We start from the raw sequence: 21,769 nt of genomic DNA, 5'->3' as shown, positions 1-21,769 counted from the left end.
ATTAAATTAAGAAATACCAAATGTTTCTAGATCATGTTGATCACAACTGGATACCTCAGAATTCCTTGAATGCCATGAATCTGAACTCTAATGATATTTGAAGAACTTAAATACAGTTAGATTGGTACAATAACCACTTCATATAAAATTTTGCGACTACATCCTAAATGTATTGCAGAGTCATTTTGAGTATTTGTTGAATATTTGAAGGCATTTGAAGACTTCTGTGTATTCCTTAGAAAGCTGCATAAAAGTACCCTTCGCAAAAGAAAATGTTATTTTAGCTACTAGCTCGGATTACTAAAAATCTGTAACATCCACAATAAGATTAAAACAACTGTGTTCCAGCAAGGTCTTCATCAAACATCCGTTCCACAACTTTTTTCCTTAGGTGACGCACAATGTCAATTGTTATTTAAGTTTCCTGCTCTATGGAGGCTATGCAGCTCAAGGTAGAAAGGAGAAGCTATTAATATTGACAAGTCTGCTTCCAAAAAATATTCTATTTGCATTTAATAAACTGAATGTTTCGGACAGATCCAAAAGCTCATGTTGCTAGCCTAGTTTCTACTCACACTTCCCAATGCTAGTTCCCAGTTGGATCTGACCTTACAAATGGTTCACCTGTCAAGATTTGAGTCTCCCCCATGTGATAAACAGATCTTTGGGGGTTTTAAGAGTGTAGAAAGATTTTGTTCACAGGTCACAGGGCTTTAGAAACTTCTGCTGTATGTGACCACATAAATGAAAGCAGACTGGGGAGGCAGTAGGATTAGTAAAAAAAAAAAAGGCTTGTAAATATCAGTGAGAACAAGTAACACTTCAATAAGTATGAGCCAGGAAAACAAACCTATTCTTGCCTGGAAAATGCACTCCAAGTTTACATGCTGATTCTGAGCATGAGATTTTAACAGAACAAATTTTCCTACTAATATTCAACTGAATGCCACTGGCATTGTGCTGTATAAGAAAGGGAGAATTTCCTTATTCTGTGTTCTTCATATTAGTTTCTAAGAAGCTTTTCCTGCAGGAGTTTTCCAACGGCTTTTGATCATGACATAATTACACTATAAATATATCTTCACCGTGGTTATTGTTGGAGATGGCAGAGAAGAACAAAGGAAGGTGGCAATTTTTTTAAAAGAAGATCTGAGCAAGAAACAAGGCTTCCTTGGAAATATCTAGATTGTGTAGATATATTATTAAAACACACACACACACACACACACATATGTGTGCACACAGACACACACACACAGACACAATCAAGCTGTATATTTAGGGACACGCTGCCTGGGCTTAAGCCTTATTACGCTAGGAAACACATACAAACGAGTTTTTAATTTTCCCAATCCAATGTGAAAGAATGAGAATTGGCATGTTATATGAGAACCAAACACAGCAATGTTATTCGAGTCAATGAACATGAGACCTTCACAGATACTTTGCATTACCTATTAATGTAGCACCCTCTTCCTTTCCATATATGAAAGGAGTTTTTTAGTTTCTACTTGCTCTCTTTAGAAGTTTCACGCTGATTTTTTTGAAGTTGGATCATGTTTCGCAAGAAAGATTTAGTGTACTGTTACGATTTCTTTCCCCACTTGGATAACAGGAGTTACCAATGACTAATGCCACAGTTTTAACGGCAGCAAATGTCCAGCATTAATCACGACAATTATGTTCCTTCCAACGATGGTGATTAATTTATTTTAAAATATGATATGTAAGTGGCAGTAAGCAGAAATAGTCTCCTTCAAATCTACTTCAACTCCTGTTGACTTCACGGACACACTCATGTAGCTTTGTTCACAAAAATACAAAAATGGTTCTTTGTTCCCTTCTTCTGGGATGTTTTTCACATTTGCCGGTCTAGCCTACAGCTCTGGCATTCCCTGGCCATTTCCTATCCAAGTATTAACCAGGTCTCTTTCTGCTTCCAAACCCAGACATGGTCAGCCAAATATTGTCATCAGCTAAGATGTATAATCCTAGAGCTACAAAGAGGTCAAGGAAACTCCAAGATAATTATCACCATGATGTACTTTAAAGGGTAGGCTATTGTTATCAATGCACACAAATGATCCTTCACATGGATCATTTGGGAGAAGAGGTGTCTCTTAAATCCAGATGTCCATTAAATCCAACTTTATATCATTGATGTAATTTATATCATTTGTGTAGTTAAGTATTTAACATTTTTCTATCACTTGCTGCAATTTACATCATTTGCCACTGAAGGGCAAGGATGGCCTCCCAAGAGCTGTGCATCATAGCCTTGGAGAGGAACTTCTTCTTTGTCTGGTATTAAATGTTAGTGCCAAGATTAACTAACTGCCAGATTTAACGTCTTTCATATCCTAGCTTACCAAGAAGTCTCATTAGCAATTATCTCTGCCAATGTAAGAATCAACAAATCAATTAACTTACTAAGGAGAACATGGGGGAAAAACGTATGCTAGACATTTGTAGCTTTCTTTTGGTCTCTTAATGGTCTCAGTACACCTGTGGTCTCAATGCATGTGTGAAGATATATGGGACATCAATTGCCAAAATAGATGCAACAGCCCTTACAGCAGGTCTCGGCAAAGGGAAGTGCCAGCTGCTGGCCAGCAAAGGCTTGCCATCACTGTGTAAGGCAGTAAATACACAGGTTCTCAGAATGATTAGCTGAGATTGTAATCTTAGACATGAAGTTATACTAATGCAGTGGGATTCACTTCTTGGGGGGGACACATGCAGAGGATTGCCCTGCACATTTATTTTCAATCTGTAGTTGCAAAAGTTCAGCCACCTTTATGATGATTATTAATTCTAAAAGTTTTATCTGCCTACATCACTCTTTCTCTGTTTAGAAGAAAAATGTTGTTCAAGCTGCTATGTAACCGCTTATTTCATATGGAAGTTTCAATTTTTTAAAAATAAATTACGTGAGTGAAGCTTTCAGCCAGCACTACTTTGCTATGTATCCAGCTGTGTAACCAAATTTGCAGGGCACTGAAATTTCTATAGAAGTTCCCATCCAAAATCACTCCAAGCATCTGGACCTGCAAATTTATGTATTGTACTGTACAGGCCTCCTTTATACCTATAGAAATTATGGTTAACGTTACATGAAAGACAAGAAAGAAAAATATGGTCCAGTGAATGGTCTTCAGGTCCAACACACAAGCTGCTTCTATGCAGCTAGCGCAAACAACCATCTCTACTGACTGTTACTGCAACCTGCACTAGATAGCCTGCCCACACAGATTTTCCTTTATGTAACTTCCATAAGTTATAAACTGACAACAAAGGCCCGCATAGTTAAAGCAATGGTGTTCCCTGTAGTAACATATGGCTGCGAGAGCTGGACCATAAGGAAGGCTGAGCGAAGGAAGATCGATGCTTTTGAACTGTGGTGTTGGAGGAAAATTCTGAGAGTGCCTTGGACTGCAAGAAGGTCAAACCAGTCCATCCTCCAGGAAATTAAGCCAGACTGCTCACTTGAGGGAATGATATTAAAGGCAAAACTGAAATACTTTGGCCACATAATGAGAAGACAGGACACCCTGGAGAAGGTGCTGATGCTAGGAAGAGTGGAGGGCAAAAGGAAGAGGGGCCGACCAAGGGCAAGATGGATGGATGATATTCTAGAGGTGACGGACTCGTCCCTGGGGGAGCTGGGGGTGTTGACGACCGACAGGAAGCTCTGGCGTGGGCTGGTCCATGAAGTCACGAAGAGTCGGAAGCGACTAAACGAATAAAGAACAACAACAAACTTCCATAAAGTACTATCATAGACATGATCTATGTTACTACTGGAGTGGAAGTAAGCAGAGACAGAATACAGGCATGTCAAATGGGCAACGGGCATCCAACCTACGAAATCCATTCCCAAGCTATCATCAAAAACACTATGTTCCAGTTGTTATTATTACTTATTGCATTGGCATGTTATGCATGGACATTTACTGAAATAAAGGTTGGAAAGTCACAACAACAACTGGGTTAACAACAACCAAACCCTGACTTTAAAGGGTTTCTTGGAAATATCTGCACCATGGGGAAAGGATCTTGTAAGTTCTTCCATTTACTCAGGGTAAAACATAACGATTAATATAAACGTTTGTAGCTTCAGAAGTGACCCACCAAGTTTCCAAAATCATTTCCTGAATCTTAAAATGGACAGTTTATAGATGTAACTTATGTCTGTACAAAGGAAGGAAATCAAAAGCAGAAGCAACCTAATTTGTAAACATTAATGAGTTCTGATGAATGCAAATGAGGGATTCTCTTGAAGGTACTTGGAAAAGATCAGAAAAACCCTTTTCAGCTCTAAACTGACTGGCACAGCCTGAGCATCTATAGCATTTATATTTTGACCTATTTCAGAATAGACTATGATGCAGCCATGTGTGTTAAAATGGATCTGTTTGCGCTGGAAAAATCAGGCATTTTATTGAGCAGTTGGCTCAGGGGACTACAATCTGACAACTTTGCCATAGTTCACTTTCCTACTTTAAAAGAAAAAAGCCTTCACACTTACAAACATACTGGACCCATTAAAGTCATAAAACATCCAACACTGGTTTATGTTCTTTGGAATGTCTGTACGTTCAGGCATTAGGAAATGTCAAGGCCCTCACTGAAGACTGCTGGTTTTGACTTATCCTGAAACTTTATGGCGCAAGCACAGTAAAGGGAAGTGGCAAATGGTTCTTGACCAGAGAATGACAATATTTCAGTGTCTTTTGCTACAGCCAGATGTTTGATTGTCTTTTCCCTTTGGTGACAGGTCTTTGGGTGGAAAAGTAATTACCCATTCTGAGCTACAAGCTCTCAACATGTCCTTCCCCCCTTTTATGTTGTGCATTGCATTACAGATGATGAGTATAAAACGGAAAAATAAGAGCAGAGCAATCGTGCTTTCATCTCACTGCCTAAGTACACACACAGATACTCCAAATGGTAAGTAATGATATTTTCCACCTCTGTACTGACAGATTTGATTCACAAAGTCTCTAATCAAACCTGCATACTGAAGTGCAGATGACTGGAAAAGACATAGGACTTTATAATCTAGGAAAAGATTTCAGTACACTTTGCAAACTGAAGAGGTGGCTAATATTGGCCCTGAAGCATCCTCTGAATGGACTGGGGAGGTTCACGACATAATGAATGAACTCAGATTATAGTCCTGGTGGATTCAGGCTGGAATAAATCTTGGAAGGAGCACAGTCAACAGTAGTGTTCAGCTGCTAAGCTTGGCTGATGCCGTCAGGCCAACTTCTGCATCCACTCTGCATAGCCTACCTTGAAGTAATGTTCCTTAACTTACGATACCATTTACTGGGGAACGTCTAAGAGCATATTATATCTCTTACTCACTGTACTCAGTTAAAGTTAGATCACTACAACTTACTGTGAAGAACTCAGCTTTTAGGGAACTCCTCCAAGCCATTCCTTACTGCTAGCTTGGAGAAGCCGTAGAAAGCCTTTGGCAATCTCCAGAACTTTGCAATCTTAGAACACTTCCTAGGTTCTAAAATGATAAAACTTTGGTTCTTCAAAATGTATCCTATTACAAGAAGCCCTGTATTATTTAACTCATGCTGATACTTGATCACACCGTTTGATCAGCCACAAACATCCAATCTTAAGAATAATACACTCTAGGAGATAAGAGCTCTTATTCAAATAAGAGTTTGTTTTAAAAATCCTGTAGCCAGCTGGAAGAAGTTGGTTAGCGACATCATCAGAAGTCTAATTGGTCTTGGGACATAATACATATGTTACAGATTAAAGTACAGATAAACAATTATATATCAAATGTCCTGACTACATTTACCAGAAGTTTGAAAAAATTAATCATTTCTTCTAGTTCTCAGGGAATTAAAAAAATAACTGTGTTATTACAACATCTGCCACTTTTTCTTTGCCTTCTGCCAAATTTCAGTTGAGTAGTCATGTGCAGTCCAACATATGGGTCCTATAGAAGGCCTATTTTAGGAAGCTTCTATAGCTAGAGTAATGTTTTGACAGGCATCCAGCCCTCACTCTCCAACTGAATGTTCAAATGGATGTGGCCTGTGCTGTCCTGCTCAATTCAGCCCAGCAATTATATAAATGAAGGCAACACAACTACTGTATGCTACATAAGGAGACAGGGATGACTACTCTGTTTTGAACATGCCTGGGGAAAGGGTGAAGTAACGTATGCCAGCACAGCTTTCCATCACTGTTACGAAGCTTTCTCTCTGCAGAGAACAAAGGATGTTGACGTGAAACCTCTCAGAGTCTTCTCCTTAATCAGCCGAGAGATGTTAGATCAGTGTTTCTCAGCCTCAGCAATTTTAAGATGTGTGGACTTCAACTCCCAGAATTCCCCATTATCGTCACACATAGGATCATTGGGGAGGACTGGATCCCTTGGAGCAATCTGTGAAATGTCACCACCACTCCCAGAGAACTGCTTGTAAGGGCAGCAGTGGTAATAATGGAGGTGTAGTGGCTTCCATGAAACCTAAGAACATAACATGTTATGATATCCACATGAATGAATCTCTGTTGTCCTTTAAAAAAAAAAATCAATGAGTGAATCTAGAACTGTCTGAATAAACTGGAGCCTAAGAAAAGTATTCAGTTCTTCTCTGCTGATGGCAACTTTTTGTAATAAAAGGACACATACCTCTGGCTGTATAGCTTTAAATACTGGCATATCCATCAGTGTAATCTGACTCTGTAACGAAATGGAAGGAAGAACAATTACAAATTCAGAAAAACTTGATTCTGGCTAGTCCAACACTGCTCTGTCTAGAGAGCTGGCAGTGCATCTAAATTCATAGGCTGCTGTGATAAACGGAAACATTAAAAGTCACTTGTGTTGAGACCAATGACCAAGAGGGTACGTTTTGCACTAGCTGATGTTCCCAACCTATTCTCAGATGCAGCTACCCTCTGGCTGTCACTTTTGTGTGGCTACCCAAGGCAAAGGGCACCCAAATCAATCACTTAATTTAGGAATTACTCCAATATTTTTGAATACCATAATTGTTAAATGCTATAATTATTCTCACCATGGTTTCTGCTTGAAGAAACTTCTCTTCCTGATTCCCCCGCTCCCAGCGCAAACCTAATTTAATGTAAAATGCAGCAGAATACCTGAACACTTTAACTATTATTTTCATACCTGTCAGTACATCAAAACTGGACTCCTGTTCAGACACATTCTCCCTGCCCAAAGTCTTGATGTGTATCACAGCGTTTAACAGTCAACCTTTTCCAGCTTATCATTAAAAAAAAAAAAAAAAAGCCCCACAGGAATCTAGTTTTGTAATGTTAATGGAAGCACTGCTTTTCCAAAAACTGGATCTATGCTATAAAAGAAGAAAAAAAACAGAGGCGTGGGATGCTGAAGCGGTCACTAAGTGGCTGGGAAAACGCTTCATATAGGACTAGTTGAAAATAATAATTATGGCACAGTAAACGTGAACGGAGAGTTAAACCCTTAATGTGCAATCAAATGCGTGGAAAACCAATTGCCCTCAGCTAACTGAATGGGAACTTATTTTTATACTTATGACTACTGTTATTTAGTATACCTTTAAAGCCAGTTATTTTACTTACTGCAAACTCCTCTGGAGTTACTTTCAGCACGTCAAATACAACAGCATCGTAGCTTTTATGGGCGTAATCTGAACTCCGTCCTTCCAGAGAGTCAGAACTGCTACTGCCCTATAAGGGGGAAAAAGAGGGGGTGGGTGGTGGCTTTGCTAAGAAATATAAATTTATCAGTAGATTAATTAACACACCCACAAATTAAACCACAACAAAGCTGAGCCTCTACCGGTTTTACCGTGTACTAATCTTTCTCCTTTTTTTTTTTTTTAATACTATATATAAATTGTTCCTTCTTGTATGGATCAGAGGAGGGCTGATACTGGTTAATATGAGCTCAGCAGTGGGCTGCCTCCAGTTTAAGGCTTGATGTGTACACCAGGAAGATTTCCCACAGCAGTGACTCTGTGAAGCTTCTACTTTCAGGCTCAACATGCAAAAATGCATAGCGTTGGAAAGGGGTTATTAAGGCAACTGAACCCAAGATTCCATTCTGTGCAGGAATCCAAGTGGAAGCATTGAGGACAAATGGAAGCCCAGCCTTTGCTTGAGGAGGAACAGCAAGGCAAATGGTACAACCAATCATCTTCCTTGGTGATTGGTTGGTTCACTGTCAACCTCACTCGGTTATGATGTTTACCAGCGAGCCGAAGAGGAACACAGTTTACCTGTTCTTGTTTCCAACTATGACACTCTTTTTCTGAGATATAAAAGAATGTCCGCTCACTACCAAAGGTGTCTGCTCTCCAAAGTTTGGTCAGAGAGAATGCCCAGCATCAGGTAGAATGTGATCAGTTAAGCATTAACAATGCAAATGGAAAATATGACCAATAGGACCAAGATTTATTTACAAAAGTACTGTTGAAGTCAGGGCAGAAGTGTTGGATTGTGATACGTGTGCAAATCTTACTAGACACAGTTTAAAAGCAAGGGTGTAATCCTAGACAGGCTTTCTAAGGAGAAGCCAAAACAGATCTCTAAGATCACACAGCATTCACTCTGCTCAGAAACAGTTTGATTGCCCTTCGCTATAGAAACGCTATAGCGTCAAAAGCCCATGTATTTAAGTGTCCTGTCTGAAAAATCATACAGTGAAAATAAATCTTAATACCATGAAAATGTATCGAGAATAATTTTGCACTGTTTTTTTAAAAAAAGACATTCAAAACTGATGTTCAAAGTAGACTAAACCTGCAGTCCTACGAACACTTATCTTTGTATTAGTTATGTACAATAGAACCTACTTCTGAATAAACATGTAAAGAATGTCTCAGTCTGAGAATATATGACCAATTATTTCCATCTGCTAAACATTAAATGTCACTTGCTATAACTCAAGTGTGTAAAAACAACAGTAGAAATTTCTGAAACTAATTTGTGGCCTAAAAGACTGGATTACCATATGATCCTAACTATCTGGAGGAGGGGGAGGAGGAAAGCAACATATTTTACAAGTCCTACAAATTTGCATAGATGAAACAACCATGACCACAACCATCATCTAAAAAAGAATTTTCCTTAAAATCCTTTCCACTTTTAAACGTTTAAGTAACCAGGCAAGTAGGAATAGCAAATAAACAGATTCAGCAAGCAGTATGTGTAAATTTGTTGATTAAATAAATATTCAGTTTAATTCCCACATAGCTATGCATGAAAGCAATGAGAATCCAAAGAAACACAACTCTTCCATTAAGTCAACTCCCCAGAACCACGGGACAATTATCTTGGCAACATCTGGAGTTGTTTCACAGCTGCGTGATTTTGTTAGTTAGCTAATCTAAAAACTGTTTGGAACCAGCCTTTAAATCTGTAGTTGAAACAGCCTTTTTTGACAGTATATGAGAACACAGGAAACCCTCGCTTAGTTCTTACACAGGTCCTGTTCACTTAGGAGAAAATTTTGTAAGTACATGCAAAATCTATTCTTCATTACAGAAGATATTAAATAGCGAACCTGCAGTAAATTATTGAGGACCTGGCCCATCAGTTCAGGGGCATGGCTGTGATTCAGCTAAATCAAGAACTGGTTTTCAGAAGGTAAAATTCTTTACACCTTTATTCCTTAAAAGTTAAATTCTTTGAAGTACTTAACTTTTATTTTAGTTAAAAGCTATTCTCATCTTTGGGGAATTCTGACTATATTGACCATAACTTTCTGCCTCTTCCAATGGGATTCTGAAAGGGTCTGGGGCCCAGCATTGCTTAATCCCAATACTGGAAACAAGTGGCTGGAATGCGTACTGGGATACAGAGTGGACATCAAGACGTTGAAAAGTATAGAGCAAAATACACAGTAAATGAAGTTCACCAGGCACATTGCAGTGAGACTGCATTCTATCTTTTGTAACCTCCTACTTGTTGACCAATGACAAATCTTGATAAAATAGTTAAGAGCAGAGACATCACACTGACAACAAAGGTCCGCATAGTTAAAGCAATGGTTTTCCCCATAGTAACATATGGCTGTGAGAGCTGGACCATAAGGAAGGCTGAGCGAAGGAAGATGGATGCTTTTGAACTGTGGTGTTGGAGGAAAATTCTGAGAGTGCCTTGGACTGCAAGAAGATCAAACCAGTCCATCCTCCAGGAAATAAAGCCAGACTGCTCACTGGAGGGAATGATACTAAAGGCAAAACTGAAATACTTTGGCCACATAATGAGAAGACAGGACACCCTGGAGAGGATGCTGATGCTAGGGAGAGTGGAAGGCAAAAGGAAGAGGGGCCGACCAAGGGCAAGATGGATGGATGATATTCTAGAGGTGACGGACTCGTCCCTGGGGGAGCTGGGGGTGTTGACGACCGACAGGAAGCTCTGGCGTGGGCTGGTCCATGAAGTCACGAAGAGTCGGAAGCTACTAAACGAATAAACAACAACAACTTGTTGACCATTAATAGGAACGAGATTGACCAAAACATGAAGCAGTTGATGAGGCAATTAAAGTATGTTCAATAGGAATCTGGATACAACTGGTAGGTCAAAGTTCCTGTCAGTTCTCCATGATTCCAAACCTTCAGAGTGCAATCTACCAAGGGTTGAACAGACCCTTCTGAAGCCTTAAGACAGGATGCTATCATGTATCAGGGTAGAAGTTCTCCAGCTTTTTCACATCATCTGTTCTTACCTGATCCTTTGAACAGAAGACGCTAGAAGTGAACCTGGGACCTTTCTGTATGTGAGACAAGTGCTCCACCATTGAGCTTGAAGCCCCCAACACAATGAGAAGATACGGGATTTCACTGGTCAGATCGTGCTGTCGCACAAGGGTTTTTTTCCCCCCCCTGAGCAAGTCAAACAACTTCATTCACTTGAAAGGGGGACAAAAGGGTCATATCCCACCAAAAGCCATGGCTGGAGTGGGTGAAATCAAACTCTCACTCAAGACTGTTGGGACAGTAGTTTCTACATTCAGTAATTCTAAGGGTAGCACTACTTCTTAAATAGTCTGGAGAAATTAACTGTCAGAAAGCCTCCTAGGGGGTGCCCAACTAAGCCTTGGTTGGATAGAGTTGTAACAAAAGAAAAGCAAAATGGAAACGGTACCTCTGGAGTGGCGGAGGTCACAGTCACATTGGCCATGAGGCCATTCCTTTTATACATTCTCTCCTTGGAATACAGGAACTTCAGCTCAGCCACCACTGCTGATATTATAGGTTGAATGGAGAACTGCTGCAAGATTTAAAAGAAGCTGACTTAAGAAAGACCATCAACAGAAACATGACAATAATTAATGAGGAGGGAGCAAATGGTTGTGAATTGCATCATGCACCAATTGGAGGAGGAGGAGGAGGAGACACATAACCAATATGCACTGCCTATAAAATAATTTGAGCCCCATATCACCTAAAGTCCACCTCTTTTCTCACATTTCATTATATTCCTTGAGATTGGCTAAGCACATTCTTTCTCCATATTTGAATTAGGAAAACACAGAGAGAGGACTTTTCCAACATGACACTCCCCTCAGAATATTCAAACGTTTTCTGCAAGCAGCGTAGTACTTTTTAGATGATGGTTCAGCATCTGAATCAGGCCGTTCCTCTACTTCTGACCTCGCTGCCCCAAAATGATGTCTGAAATTAATTACGTCATTCATTTTGACCATTTGTTATGAGACAAATTCTCACTTAGAGAAGAACAGCTACTGGGCGTCACATTATGGGCAGCAATTAAACAAACAAACAAACAAACAAACAAACAAACAAACCCGCTAGCATTAGAAGATTAACAGAAGTAACAGGAAGAAATTTAATAAATATTGACTATAGACAGATTTCAGGAACTCTTGCTTTAACTAGCAGAAAGGTATCCCAATCCCTTGAACCTCCCAGGAACAGACTCCTAATGATACATCCTCTCACTCCTTTTTGTTATTCCAGCAAAATGCCCATTATCACAACAATAAGCTCAGTGCTATGACATGCTAATGACTCCTTTCATGAATGGCACACCAGCTGTGATTAGAAAGCCAAAAGCATCTAATCATAATTCCATTTATTTTGTTGTTTATTCGTTCAGTCGCTTCCGACTCTTCGTGACTTCATGGACCAGCCCACGCCAGAGCTTCCTGTCGGTCGTCAACACCCCCAGCTCCCCCAGGGACGAGTCCATCACCTCTAGAACATCATCCATCCACCTTGCCCTTGGTCGGCCCCTCTTCCTTTTGCCCTCCACTCTCCCCAGCCTCAGCATCTTCTCCAGGGTGTCCTGTCTTCTCATTATGTGGCCAAAGTACTTCAGTATAGTCTAGCCAAAAATCAAAAAGCAACTCATGCCTATTTGTGAAAATAGGTAAGAGCAAATAAGGAAAGTGTGTTCATTTCATTTACACACATTTCGACTAAGAGACAAAGTTTTTTCCAGCTGCGACAGCAGCACCTTGTCTGGGCTTGAAAGCTAATCAGGATCAGGCATGGTTGATACTTGACTAGAAGACTTCCATAGAGTATCAGGGCTGGAGGCTAGATTGGCAAACCATATTGCCAAGAAAATGACAGAGAGATACCCATGAAGTCATCAGAGATCAAGCTGGACTTTCAGGAGACCTTACTGATGAGTATGAGGCTCCAGAAACCTAATCCCAAGATTTCATGAGTACTGTGGTTGTAAAGTGACATCATGCAGGTACTCTTGAAAACATACATAAAGGACAGAATAATTTAAGATAGCAAAAGACCTTCAGATGAGATGAAGTTGGGAGAGCAAAGGGCATCGATGGTTATTTATTGGGATGTACGGATTGACAAGGTGGGGGAGAGAACATGGAAGGTGCATCTATACATGTGGAACAGTTGTTGAAACTGGCTCAATGGAATGATGGAAAAACTTAAAATATGGCTTTTATATCAAGGACCACTTTACTAAGTATTCCCTTGTCTCTCCTCTGTCTGCCTTCTGCACTTTTTGCGTGTGAGGATTCAAATAGTGCTTCACACGAAAGTAAAAGAAAATTCCATATGTGACCTTGCAACACGTCCAGCTTCAATTCTGGCTTCCAAAGATAAAATTAACCAAGGAAACACAAAGAAGCCTTAATGACTGCACCAGTTAGTAAAAGGACAAACGTAATTTTCCCTAATATTCAGCAGAATTTTTTTTTTTAAAAAAAGCATCTCCAGAAGAGTCACAAGAATACATTGGAAATTCCATCTTATCTGTCATGCAACCTTCAAACTGGCATTCTTTTAAAACAGTGTTCTTTGGATTCCCTGCTGTTTGATAAGTCTTTTCTGAAACCACACTGATTAAACAGCTCCTTTCAGGGCAGGATTCTACACATGGAAACCTTGACAAGATACCAGATTAAATCCGCAACAGAATCAGTCATCCCGGCTTTCTCTCAAAAAGTCTGGGGTAAAAGCAAATGTCAACATAATGCGACTCTTTTTTGCTTCTTTTTAAAAACATGTTGTTTGGCAAAAAATTGCCAGATTCAAAAGCAGTTTGGGATTTTACAGGAATGCCTGCCTGCCTATATCTATCAGTTTACCCTAGTTTATGCTAACTTTTGGTCACTCCTCAAACCCTAGACAAGACTCACGGCAACTAAGACCTGATCCTGCTCCGAAGCTTATGTTCTCATTTACAACTGAAGGACTCAACTCCTTTTAAAGACAAAACATATTTTAATGTACAATATTAAGGATTTCTGGTATTCAGTGCCTAAAGGTACAATATTTGAGACAAACATTATCCATTGCACTATCCATTATCAATTCCAGTCTATTTTTGCAGATCCTTGCCACATTTTACAAAATTACTACAAAGTACCCCTCCGGTCCTAAAATCATACCCTGTTCAGCAGCGCCACCTAGTGAGTGGCCCAAAATACTGGAACTCAAGTCATGTTAAGAAGATGACTTGTTCATCTCATCCATACCGCACCAAATACATTCTATGAGAAATACTATGACATCTCATGATATGTAAAACACAAAAGTTGAATGTAACATACCCTATTCGCAGACTTCAAACACTGGGAACAAATTTTATTAAGCTTCCTGAAGGAAATAGGCTATTAATAATGACCTATAGGAGAAGGAAATCTTAAAAATGTTTTTTCCTTCTTATATATTGCCTTGGAAGCAAAAATTCTGAAAGCTCTCCAACTGAAGATTTTTTAAAAAGCGATCAATACAACATAAAAACAGAGATCCCCACATGAAGATTGACACATGATTCAAACTGTTATACTTTGGATGTTGACAGTTTTATTTCAGTAAGATTCTATACATGATTTTGCCATGCCCATAAACCTTTCCTCCCCCCGTTCGTGATCAACTGGAAGCAGTTTAACTTACCCATAATGTATTTTTCTTCTCAGTTTTAAGTACAAGCAATTAAACACAAGTGAGGCATTGTAGCGCATCTCTCACAGTCAGGTTTTTTTCCTGAAAAGACAATTAAAATGTAACACAGTGGTCATTTTCTCGTTTAGATTGTAAAGCATAACAAAAGTCACTCACAGTAAAGTCGAAGAATTTTTTTTCATATGTTCCAGCTTTCCCTCTGGTCATAGGAAGAAATCGGTAATAGTACTTGGCCTAAACCATGGATTTATTAAGTAAATTCAATATGGAAAATACACAGGATTGATTATGGCTGAACAGTCTCGAATTTAATATGTAGCTTGCCTGTTCCTTCAAGGAAAACTTGCTGTCTAGTAGCACTGGGATAGGACAATGACCTAGGGGATCTTTGATCTCTGTGTCTGGGATAACAATACTGCCATATAGGGCTTTTGGAGACAGGCAGGCAGCTACTAATGACACTGAAAAGATCAACAACATCCATTGTGAGCTCCCTAGAGGACAGATATCTGTTTGTCCCTATAAAACTCTGTGAAGCATTGTACGCTCTGCAAACTATTGTATGCGTGGTGGTGGTTTTAATTATTATTTAAAAAAAAAACAAAACACGACTCTAAAAAAAATCAGACACATCTGTAGAAACAATTTGGGAACTGTATCTTTCTTATACCTTCAAGCAAACTAGTGCGTTACGAAGAGCTCATGTTATAGAGCGGCAGCAGCCAAACAAAAAATTAAAAATCTACCGCCACAAGCCACTCACTGGTTGAATTCAAATGCTTTCTTCTCAGTTCTCAAAAGCAGACTGAATAGTATTCACTTTGTATATTTGAGTGGAAAAAAGAGATATTCACATAGATTCTGGCTAGTATCTTCTTCAATTATTGATTAAGGGCTCTCTCTCCTCCTCTCAGTCCTGTAGCACCAAGACATGAAGATTTACACACGCATGGTACGAACCAGATCCATGCAAATATACTGGAAATCCTTTGAACTTCTTGTGTATGTGGCTTTTTGCCCCAGACTGCGTGTATACAGGGAGCAGCACGTGAGTTTTATGCTTGTTTACATCTTGTGGGATCGTCATTCACCAGAGACAGCATTTCAACGTTGCTCCACTTGGTTTTAGCATTGCAGTGGTTTAGAAACAAAGGCAGAGTCATGCTTTGTCAATATACCACTTTGAGGAACATGCCGATTCTCTATTTTCCTTTCCAAACATATCCCAAAGGTAGAAGATCAGCTGCATCTTTTTCAGCTTCTTGCGCGAAGTAGAAAATATGTTTAAACTACATTCCTGTTTTTTTAATTTATTATCTGAACTGGACTGCCAAACAATAAAAATAGTTGATTATTAATCTGAGCAAACTCTTCCCTCCATCTGTTTCCCAGAAACTTAATTAACAAGAACCACGTGAATAGTTCCTGGCTACTGTAAGACGCTTGTGCCTTGTTTTTACATGAATTCACTGACAACAGGTCAATAATATTTCATTGCGGCCCATTTTTGAGCCTTGAGGTTTGTAGTTAAAGGAAAGAGTTATACAAGTTTAAACTTTTCTGCATGTTCCTTTAATTTTATTATTCTTTAATTTGTACTTACATGAATAGGAACTAGGGGAACTTAAGATGCAAATAAGCGAAGGATGAATACTTTCTGAACCAGCCCAAAGTAGCACAAATAGAGGTGATATGTCTATGCTTTTAAATTAATTCTACAACACATTAACTAATAACTCATTTTATGGGGAATCAAACTATTAGTACATCTGGCCTGGCTTTTTCTAGCTTAGAATCATCTAACCCAATATCATCTGTAGTAGGAAAGGCATTTAACTAAATTTTCCAACCAAATTATTAATTTGCTTCAAACTGGATCAAATTTCCTGCTTTAATGTTCCTGCTTCCTTGATTACTCAGTAAACAATCAATAATTTGCAAAGAAATCATCAAAATCATTAACTGCAGCAATCTAAGCAAGATACACATTATGAACGATCTACTTCTGTTTATGAACCTGCTGAACCGTCACAGAAAAAGCAATCTAGGTTGGATATTTTTTTTAAAAAAAATAGAACACCATGTTTATTCCCTTAACACATTTTCAGCTAACCATGTCGCAAGATCTGTGCAAATGAACACGAATGAATTTACTCTATGAGCTAAATTAACTTTTTGTATAAATGAGCAGTATTTCCCATTTATATATAAGAACTGAGCCAATCTATTTACCAGACATTCCACAAGAAAAATAACGATCCTGGCTTTTAATCCCGTATGAGTTCTTCCCAACCCGGTGTCCTCCAGATCTCCTGGGAATAGATCTCCCTGAATTCTCAGCCTGCATGGTACCAACATATTGCATGAAAATTTTGCTCTAAAATAGGATGCCAGAATTAAATATAGGCTGTTCAGAAACTACAAAGAATCAATAGTCTGGTTGTCCATGCCCCCTTTGCCCTGAGTTTGTTGTGGCATCCAGATTGAGCAAAGCATGGTTACCATAAGCTACAGAAGGCTAAAAACTCCTTACAATGCCTCAATCGACCATGACGTTTCTATTAACAGTAATTACAAGCTGTTGCCACATCCACTGTTGTCATGGCCATTCTAAGCAGCAATTCACAATAAACAAGGTGAGGTATATGGATATCTATGAATGTTGCTTTGAAGGAGACCATTGGCAAGAAAAGTTATAACAAAAGGCTTTCCTAAAGACCTGGGTGCTTTAATTCTGACATACAAGGTAGGTGACTTTAAAATTCATCAATCAATCATTTATTTATTTAAATGTAAATGTAGCCCTGCTTCCAACTTGAGGCAGCTTACAGCACGTGCAATTTTATGTAAAATTCTATGTAACAAGTGCAATCACTAAAGCCGGCAGGGCAAAAGTCTGAACTGAAAGGTCTGGGTAAAAATCTTTTCAGCCCACTCCTCAGCAACTCAAACTTTAAAATAAATTACGTGTAAAATAAATTTAACCCATGATCCTAATAACATGAAATCCTCCAAACAACTCTTAAAAGAAAGACCAACAGTAAAAATAACAACAAAATTGAAAATACATAGACATTACTCTTTTTTTTCTCAAAATTTATAAAGCATTAACTTTCCTTACAACCTAATATAGCCTATGCTTCAGAAAAGTGTTCCTTGATTTCATCACTGATCTTTATGCACTACTCAACAAGTCCTTGCCAAATTATGTATTTAGCAAAACCAACCTAAATAAAGTCATATATCATCTAGATCAGTGTTTCTCAACCTTGACAACTTTAAGATGTGTGGACTTCAACTCTCAGAATTCACTGGCTGGGGAATTCTAGGAGTTGAAGTCCACACATCTTAAAGTTGCCAAGGTTGAGAAACACTGGTCTAGTTTTATTAAGGCCCCCAGAGCTTGCTTGTTTTCTCAGCCATGACGTCTGGAAGTTCCATCTGCCCAACACTTCTTCAGAATTGTCTGGCTTTCTTCATTGTCACATCTTTAGAAACTGTTCTTAAGATGCTGCCACCAGCAGACTTTCTAATTCGCTTGACAAAGAAGCATATCAGAATTGGGAAAGACAGTAGCCATGGCAAGCCCTTTTATGGATTTCTGATTTTAAAAAAAGCTATCAGAAACATAGCACAACAGGTGTTTCTTTAGCAGCCTTAATTAAAGCCTAATTCACTTTCAATTAGGGCTAGAAAAGCCCCAAGGAATGTGAAAGAATAATTTATTCCATCATTGGCTATTGTTTAAACCAGCTTCTGGGACTACTCTGGTGAGGTAACCAAAAAAGATTACTAAAAGCAATCCTGTTCTTTTCTCATTCTTGGCTGTTTTCTATAGCAACCACAATCCCTAAAATTAAATCCTTATTTCAGTATATTGCTGTTTTCCAGGAACATGGAAGCAAGGCAAGAATTTGTCCTGATGCCCCAAGTCCAGCTGAAGCAAAAATTCTGGGTAACAGAAGATAGTAAAGCTAAGCTGCTGATGCTTGGTGCCAAGTATTTGGATATAGTTGCTCACAGAGACCATTACTATGACACCGCTTCAGATGAGCTAGCAATGGCTGGATTGTGGTTAAGTCAAAGGAATCAGCAATGGTCTCTCATAGTAGAATCTCAGAAGGAAGAGACTCAAGAAAATACTGGAAATTCAGTCCCTGATACATGGGAAACTTTATGCCAGAAGATGACCAAAAGTGTTCAGCATGATACTGCTATTGTCCAAGAGGACTCATCAAAAAATAATCCAGCACAGCTGGAATCTGTCAACAACCACAATGATCAACAGCATGATTTGAAGACAGTAGATAGAGAATGTGTAGGTACAAAATCTAGTTCTACATACACAGAGCTAGTGGGCAAGAGCGAGATAATTACATATCTGGTAGCCCATCTGCACGTAGATTTGAAACCCGAGGAAAGAGAAAATTTGACCATGGAGGATTTTCTGCAGAAGGCGGGTATCCAGCATTATGCAAGCAATCATATTATTAATCAAACCACGTCTCTATTGTCTAACAAGTATACAATTATCATTCAAAGGGAAGAAAGCTCTTTGAAGGAGTCTGCAACTGTATTGTTAGATGTGGATATTTTTAATATTTGCAAAGGTTTGGAAGACATTGAAAAATTAGCGACTTACCTGGGATTTGACCACCAAGGAATTCAGAGCGAACAAGAATTTATTATGTAGCAAGTCAAAGCAGCACAAGCAAAAATCCCATTTCTTTCCTACAGTTGCTTTCTAAGGAATTCTTGAGGCTACGGTAATAAGATCGTGTTGATGTTGTATGTTCCCCTTTAAAAATGCAACCTCGGGGCCGTGCGTAACACAACTGTACGCAGCTTGGAAATACAGATTTATGGCAATGGCAGCGGCTTGCTTAGTGTCAGCAGCTATCTATGAATAGCAGTTACAGCAGCTGCTGAGGAAGGGATGTTCTTCTAGAGCAACAGCCGAGCAAAATGGACTGCTGAAATTCGGTTGCTTCTTTTCCCAGTTGCACAGGCGCCTGAGCAATTGTTTACTTAAATAAAGGTTTCAAATAATCAAGTCTAATCTTCCTATTTCGTAGAACTGAACAAAATCATGCTGTCTACAGAGACCTGTTTTGGTAACCAGGGCGATGAGTACATGAAATACAATGCTGCCTGAAAGGGTATTTCAACTTAGAATATGCATATTCAGTTCACATTACGTACTATTTTTAACGTTCAGAGGAAGAGAGAGACTGCTAGTGTTGGGACTGTCTTTATTTGCAGTCTAGAGAATAGAACAGGTCCAATTTAAGGACATTGGTGCTAACGCCAGGAATCACCCATCAGATTAAAGCAGAGGATTCTCTACTTATTCTGTCAGTATTTGCACACGCATACTTCCAAGAGATCTATTTACTCCCTTTGTAAAAGTAGAAAAGATGGAGATAACAGAAAACCCATCTCATGTCTCTCCTCATGGTTGAAACCTAAGCTGTGGGATCATTCTTTCAGTCATTGTACATAACCTCAACATTTCTATCTAGAGGCTTAATTTCATGCATACATGCTGTAGCTGACTGACTCCTGTCAATAAATGTGTGACTTTAAAGTCATTGTGGATGTGGTTCTTTCTCAAAAGTTAATTCATTTGGGGATCGCATTTGGTCATAACACTCTTTTAAAACAGTGCTGCAAAGCCAACAGGTTAAATGTTTAGACTGGGTCTGGGGGAGATCCAGGTTCACGTCCATCCTTAACCATGGAAATTCGCTAAGTATCTTGGAGCTGTCCAACTGCCTTCCAAAGCTGAGCTGTGGAATAAAATGAAAGGCCTAGAACTCCAGAAGGAGAGGGGAGATATACTGTAAATTTGATGAATAAACAAACTACATAAGATTTCACTCAAATTACTGCACCGGTGGCATTTAACCCCTTAATTGCCACCAGTTGCCCTAAACGTGGCTTGTCCCATCTCCCATGTTTGGAAAAGGATGCGCATGTATTTCTCTACATGGTTTATATGCTATATGCCTAAATATTTTTGGAAGGGAATCTTCCATTCTAGCAAGATAGCATCTCGAAGAATACTTTTTTGTGACAGTCTTCTATTTCTTTCTTTGTTGTGAGTAATGAATTTTCATGTATCAGACTTTGAATTGTTTTTCCTTGGAGACTGTAACCTCTTGGCATTCTTCTTCGAATTCATTAAGGTAGCAATCAATGCAAAGAGTTTGAAATTCCACTCTACTGGAAAAAATTACACAAAATTTACGCAAGGGAGATTGAAATTCTAAAGCGATATTTCCACTATCTTGTTTTATACATACTGCATATCAGAAGGCCCATCATTTATCTTGGTATCATTATGGGACTGAGGATTTTAAAAGAATGGGGTTTGGACAGTTGAGTCTGTTTTATTTTTACCTTCATATCAGTTATTTTTAAGAATTAACTACATTTCTTATATATATTTAAAAGTGCATTTTGAAAAGGGACTAAAAGTTAGAAAAATGCCTCAGGAAACACAGCAAAAGCTGGTTTCAAAGAATTCAAAATTCTGTTCCTGAAGGAAATTAAGAACCACAGAAGTTGGGACTGTGGTGACATGGCCCTCATTCCTTTCTCTTATCAACAGAATGACTTCCAGTCAAAACCAAGCATTATTCAAAAAGCATACTGGGAATGCACATTTAGGGAAAAGCCAATCTCATGTTAAATACCCAATTGTAATTATTTTTATGTATAACAGCCCTTTTGTCAACATTGTTAAAATATAGATTGATATCTTAGTTACTTATTACATACCTTCTTTTTCTTATATTAGTAAGAAAAACAAACATAACTGGGCAAAATACATCACTTGTTATAATATATCCATCTGCATGCAACCCTGTTTCTTTAAGAAGTATGAAATCCCAATACACAAAACACAACTTTCCAAGTCATCCGGTAATTGCATTTTAGTTTGCCTGATTTCTGTTTTGGTTCAGGTACTTCAAACATCCACTCAATCTCCTGTTAGACGGTAAGGAAATAACACGGTTCACTGTGAAATTCAATAGCGAGAATTCCATAAAAGAAAGTGATGTTTCCCCAACTATGGCTTACAATCCTGATAAGGCCAGGACTAACATAGAATAGCAACCCCAGCCCTCATGTTCATCAAATGATTTGAAAGGAGAACAGGATCAACAGGATCAAAATCCACTTAGATCCAGCAGATCCCACAGCACTGCTTGCCCTTGAATTTCTCTCCCCCAAGGTCACCCATTGGTGACTCACTGACAAATACACAGACTGATAACGGTAATCAATTTCAGCAAAGTGTGTCTGGATCTGTATAATCCTCCTCTATGTACTTTGCAGCTGGCTAACGGTAGCTA

At 38.8% G+C, this 21,769-nt stretch overlaps 1 protein-coding gene across 4 annotated transcripts in view; it reads right to left on the bottom strand.

The window, feature by feature from the left end:
- Nucleotides 1–21,769, bottom strand: part of RALGPS1 (Ral GEF with PH domain and SH3 binding motif 1) — a 127,028-nt gene that overhangs the window by 96,826 nt on the left and 8,433 nt on the right. For all 4 annotated transcript variants that reach the window (XM_063316322.1, XM_063316321.1, XM_063316323.1 and 1 more), the window contains exons 2-5: nucleotides 14,400–14,489; nucleotides 11,143–11,268; nucleotides 7,609–7,716; nucleotides 6,671–6,721 (exon numbers count right to left, since the gene is read on the bottom strand). In XM_063316322.1, coding sequence (XP_063172392.1) covers nucleotides 6,671–6,721; nucleotides 7,609–7,716; nucleotides 11,143–11,199 — 216 coding nt within the window. In that variant the 5' untranslated portion in view covers nucleotides 11,200–11,268; nucleotides 14,400–14,489. The remainder of the gene's footprint in view (nucleotides 1–6,670; nucleotides 6,722–7,608; nucleotides 7,717–11,142; nucleotides 11,269–14,399; nucleotides 14,490–21,769) is intronic.

The sequence above is a fragment of the Candoia aspera genome, chromosome 16, assembly GCF_035149785.1.
Source record: "Candoia aspera isolate rCanAsp1 chromosome 16, rCanAsp1.hap2, whole genome shotgun sequence".
In the NCBI taxonomy this organism is placed as follows: domain Eukaryota; kingdom Metazoa; phylum Chordata; class Lepidosauria; order Squamata; family Boidae; genus Candoia; species Candoia aspera.
This window is presented reverse-complemented; position numbering and strand designations above follow the sequence as displayed.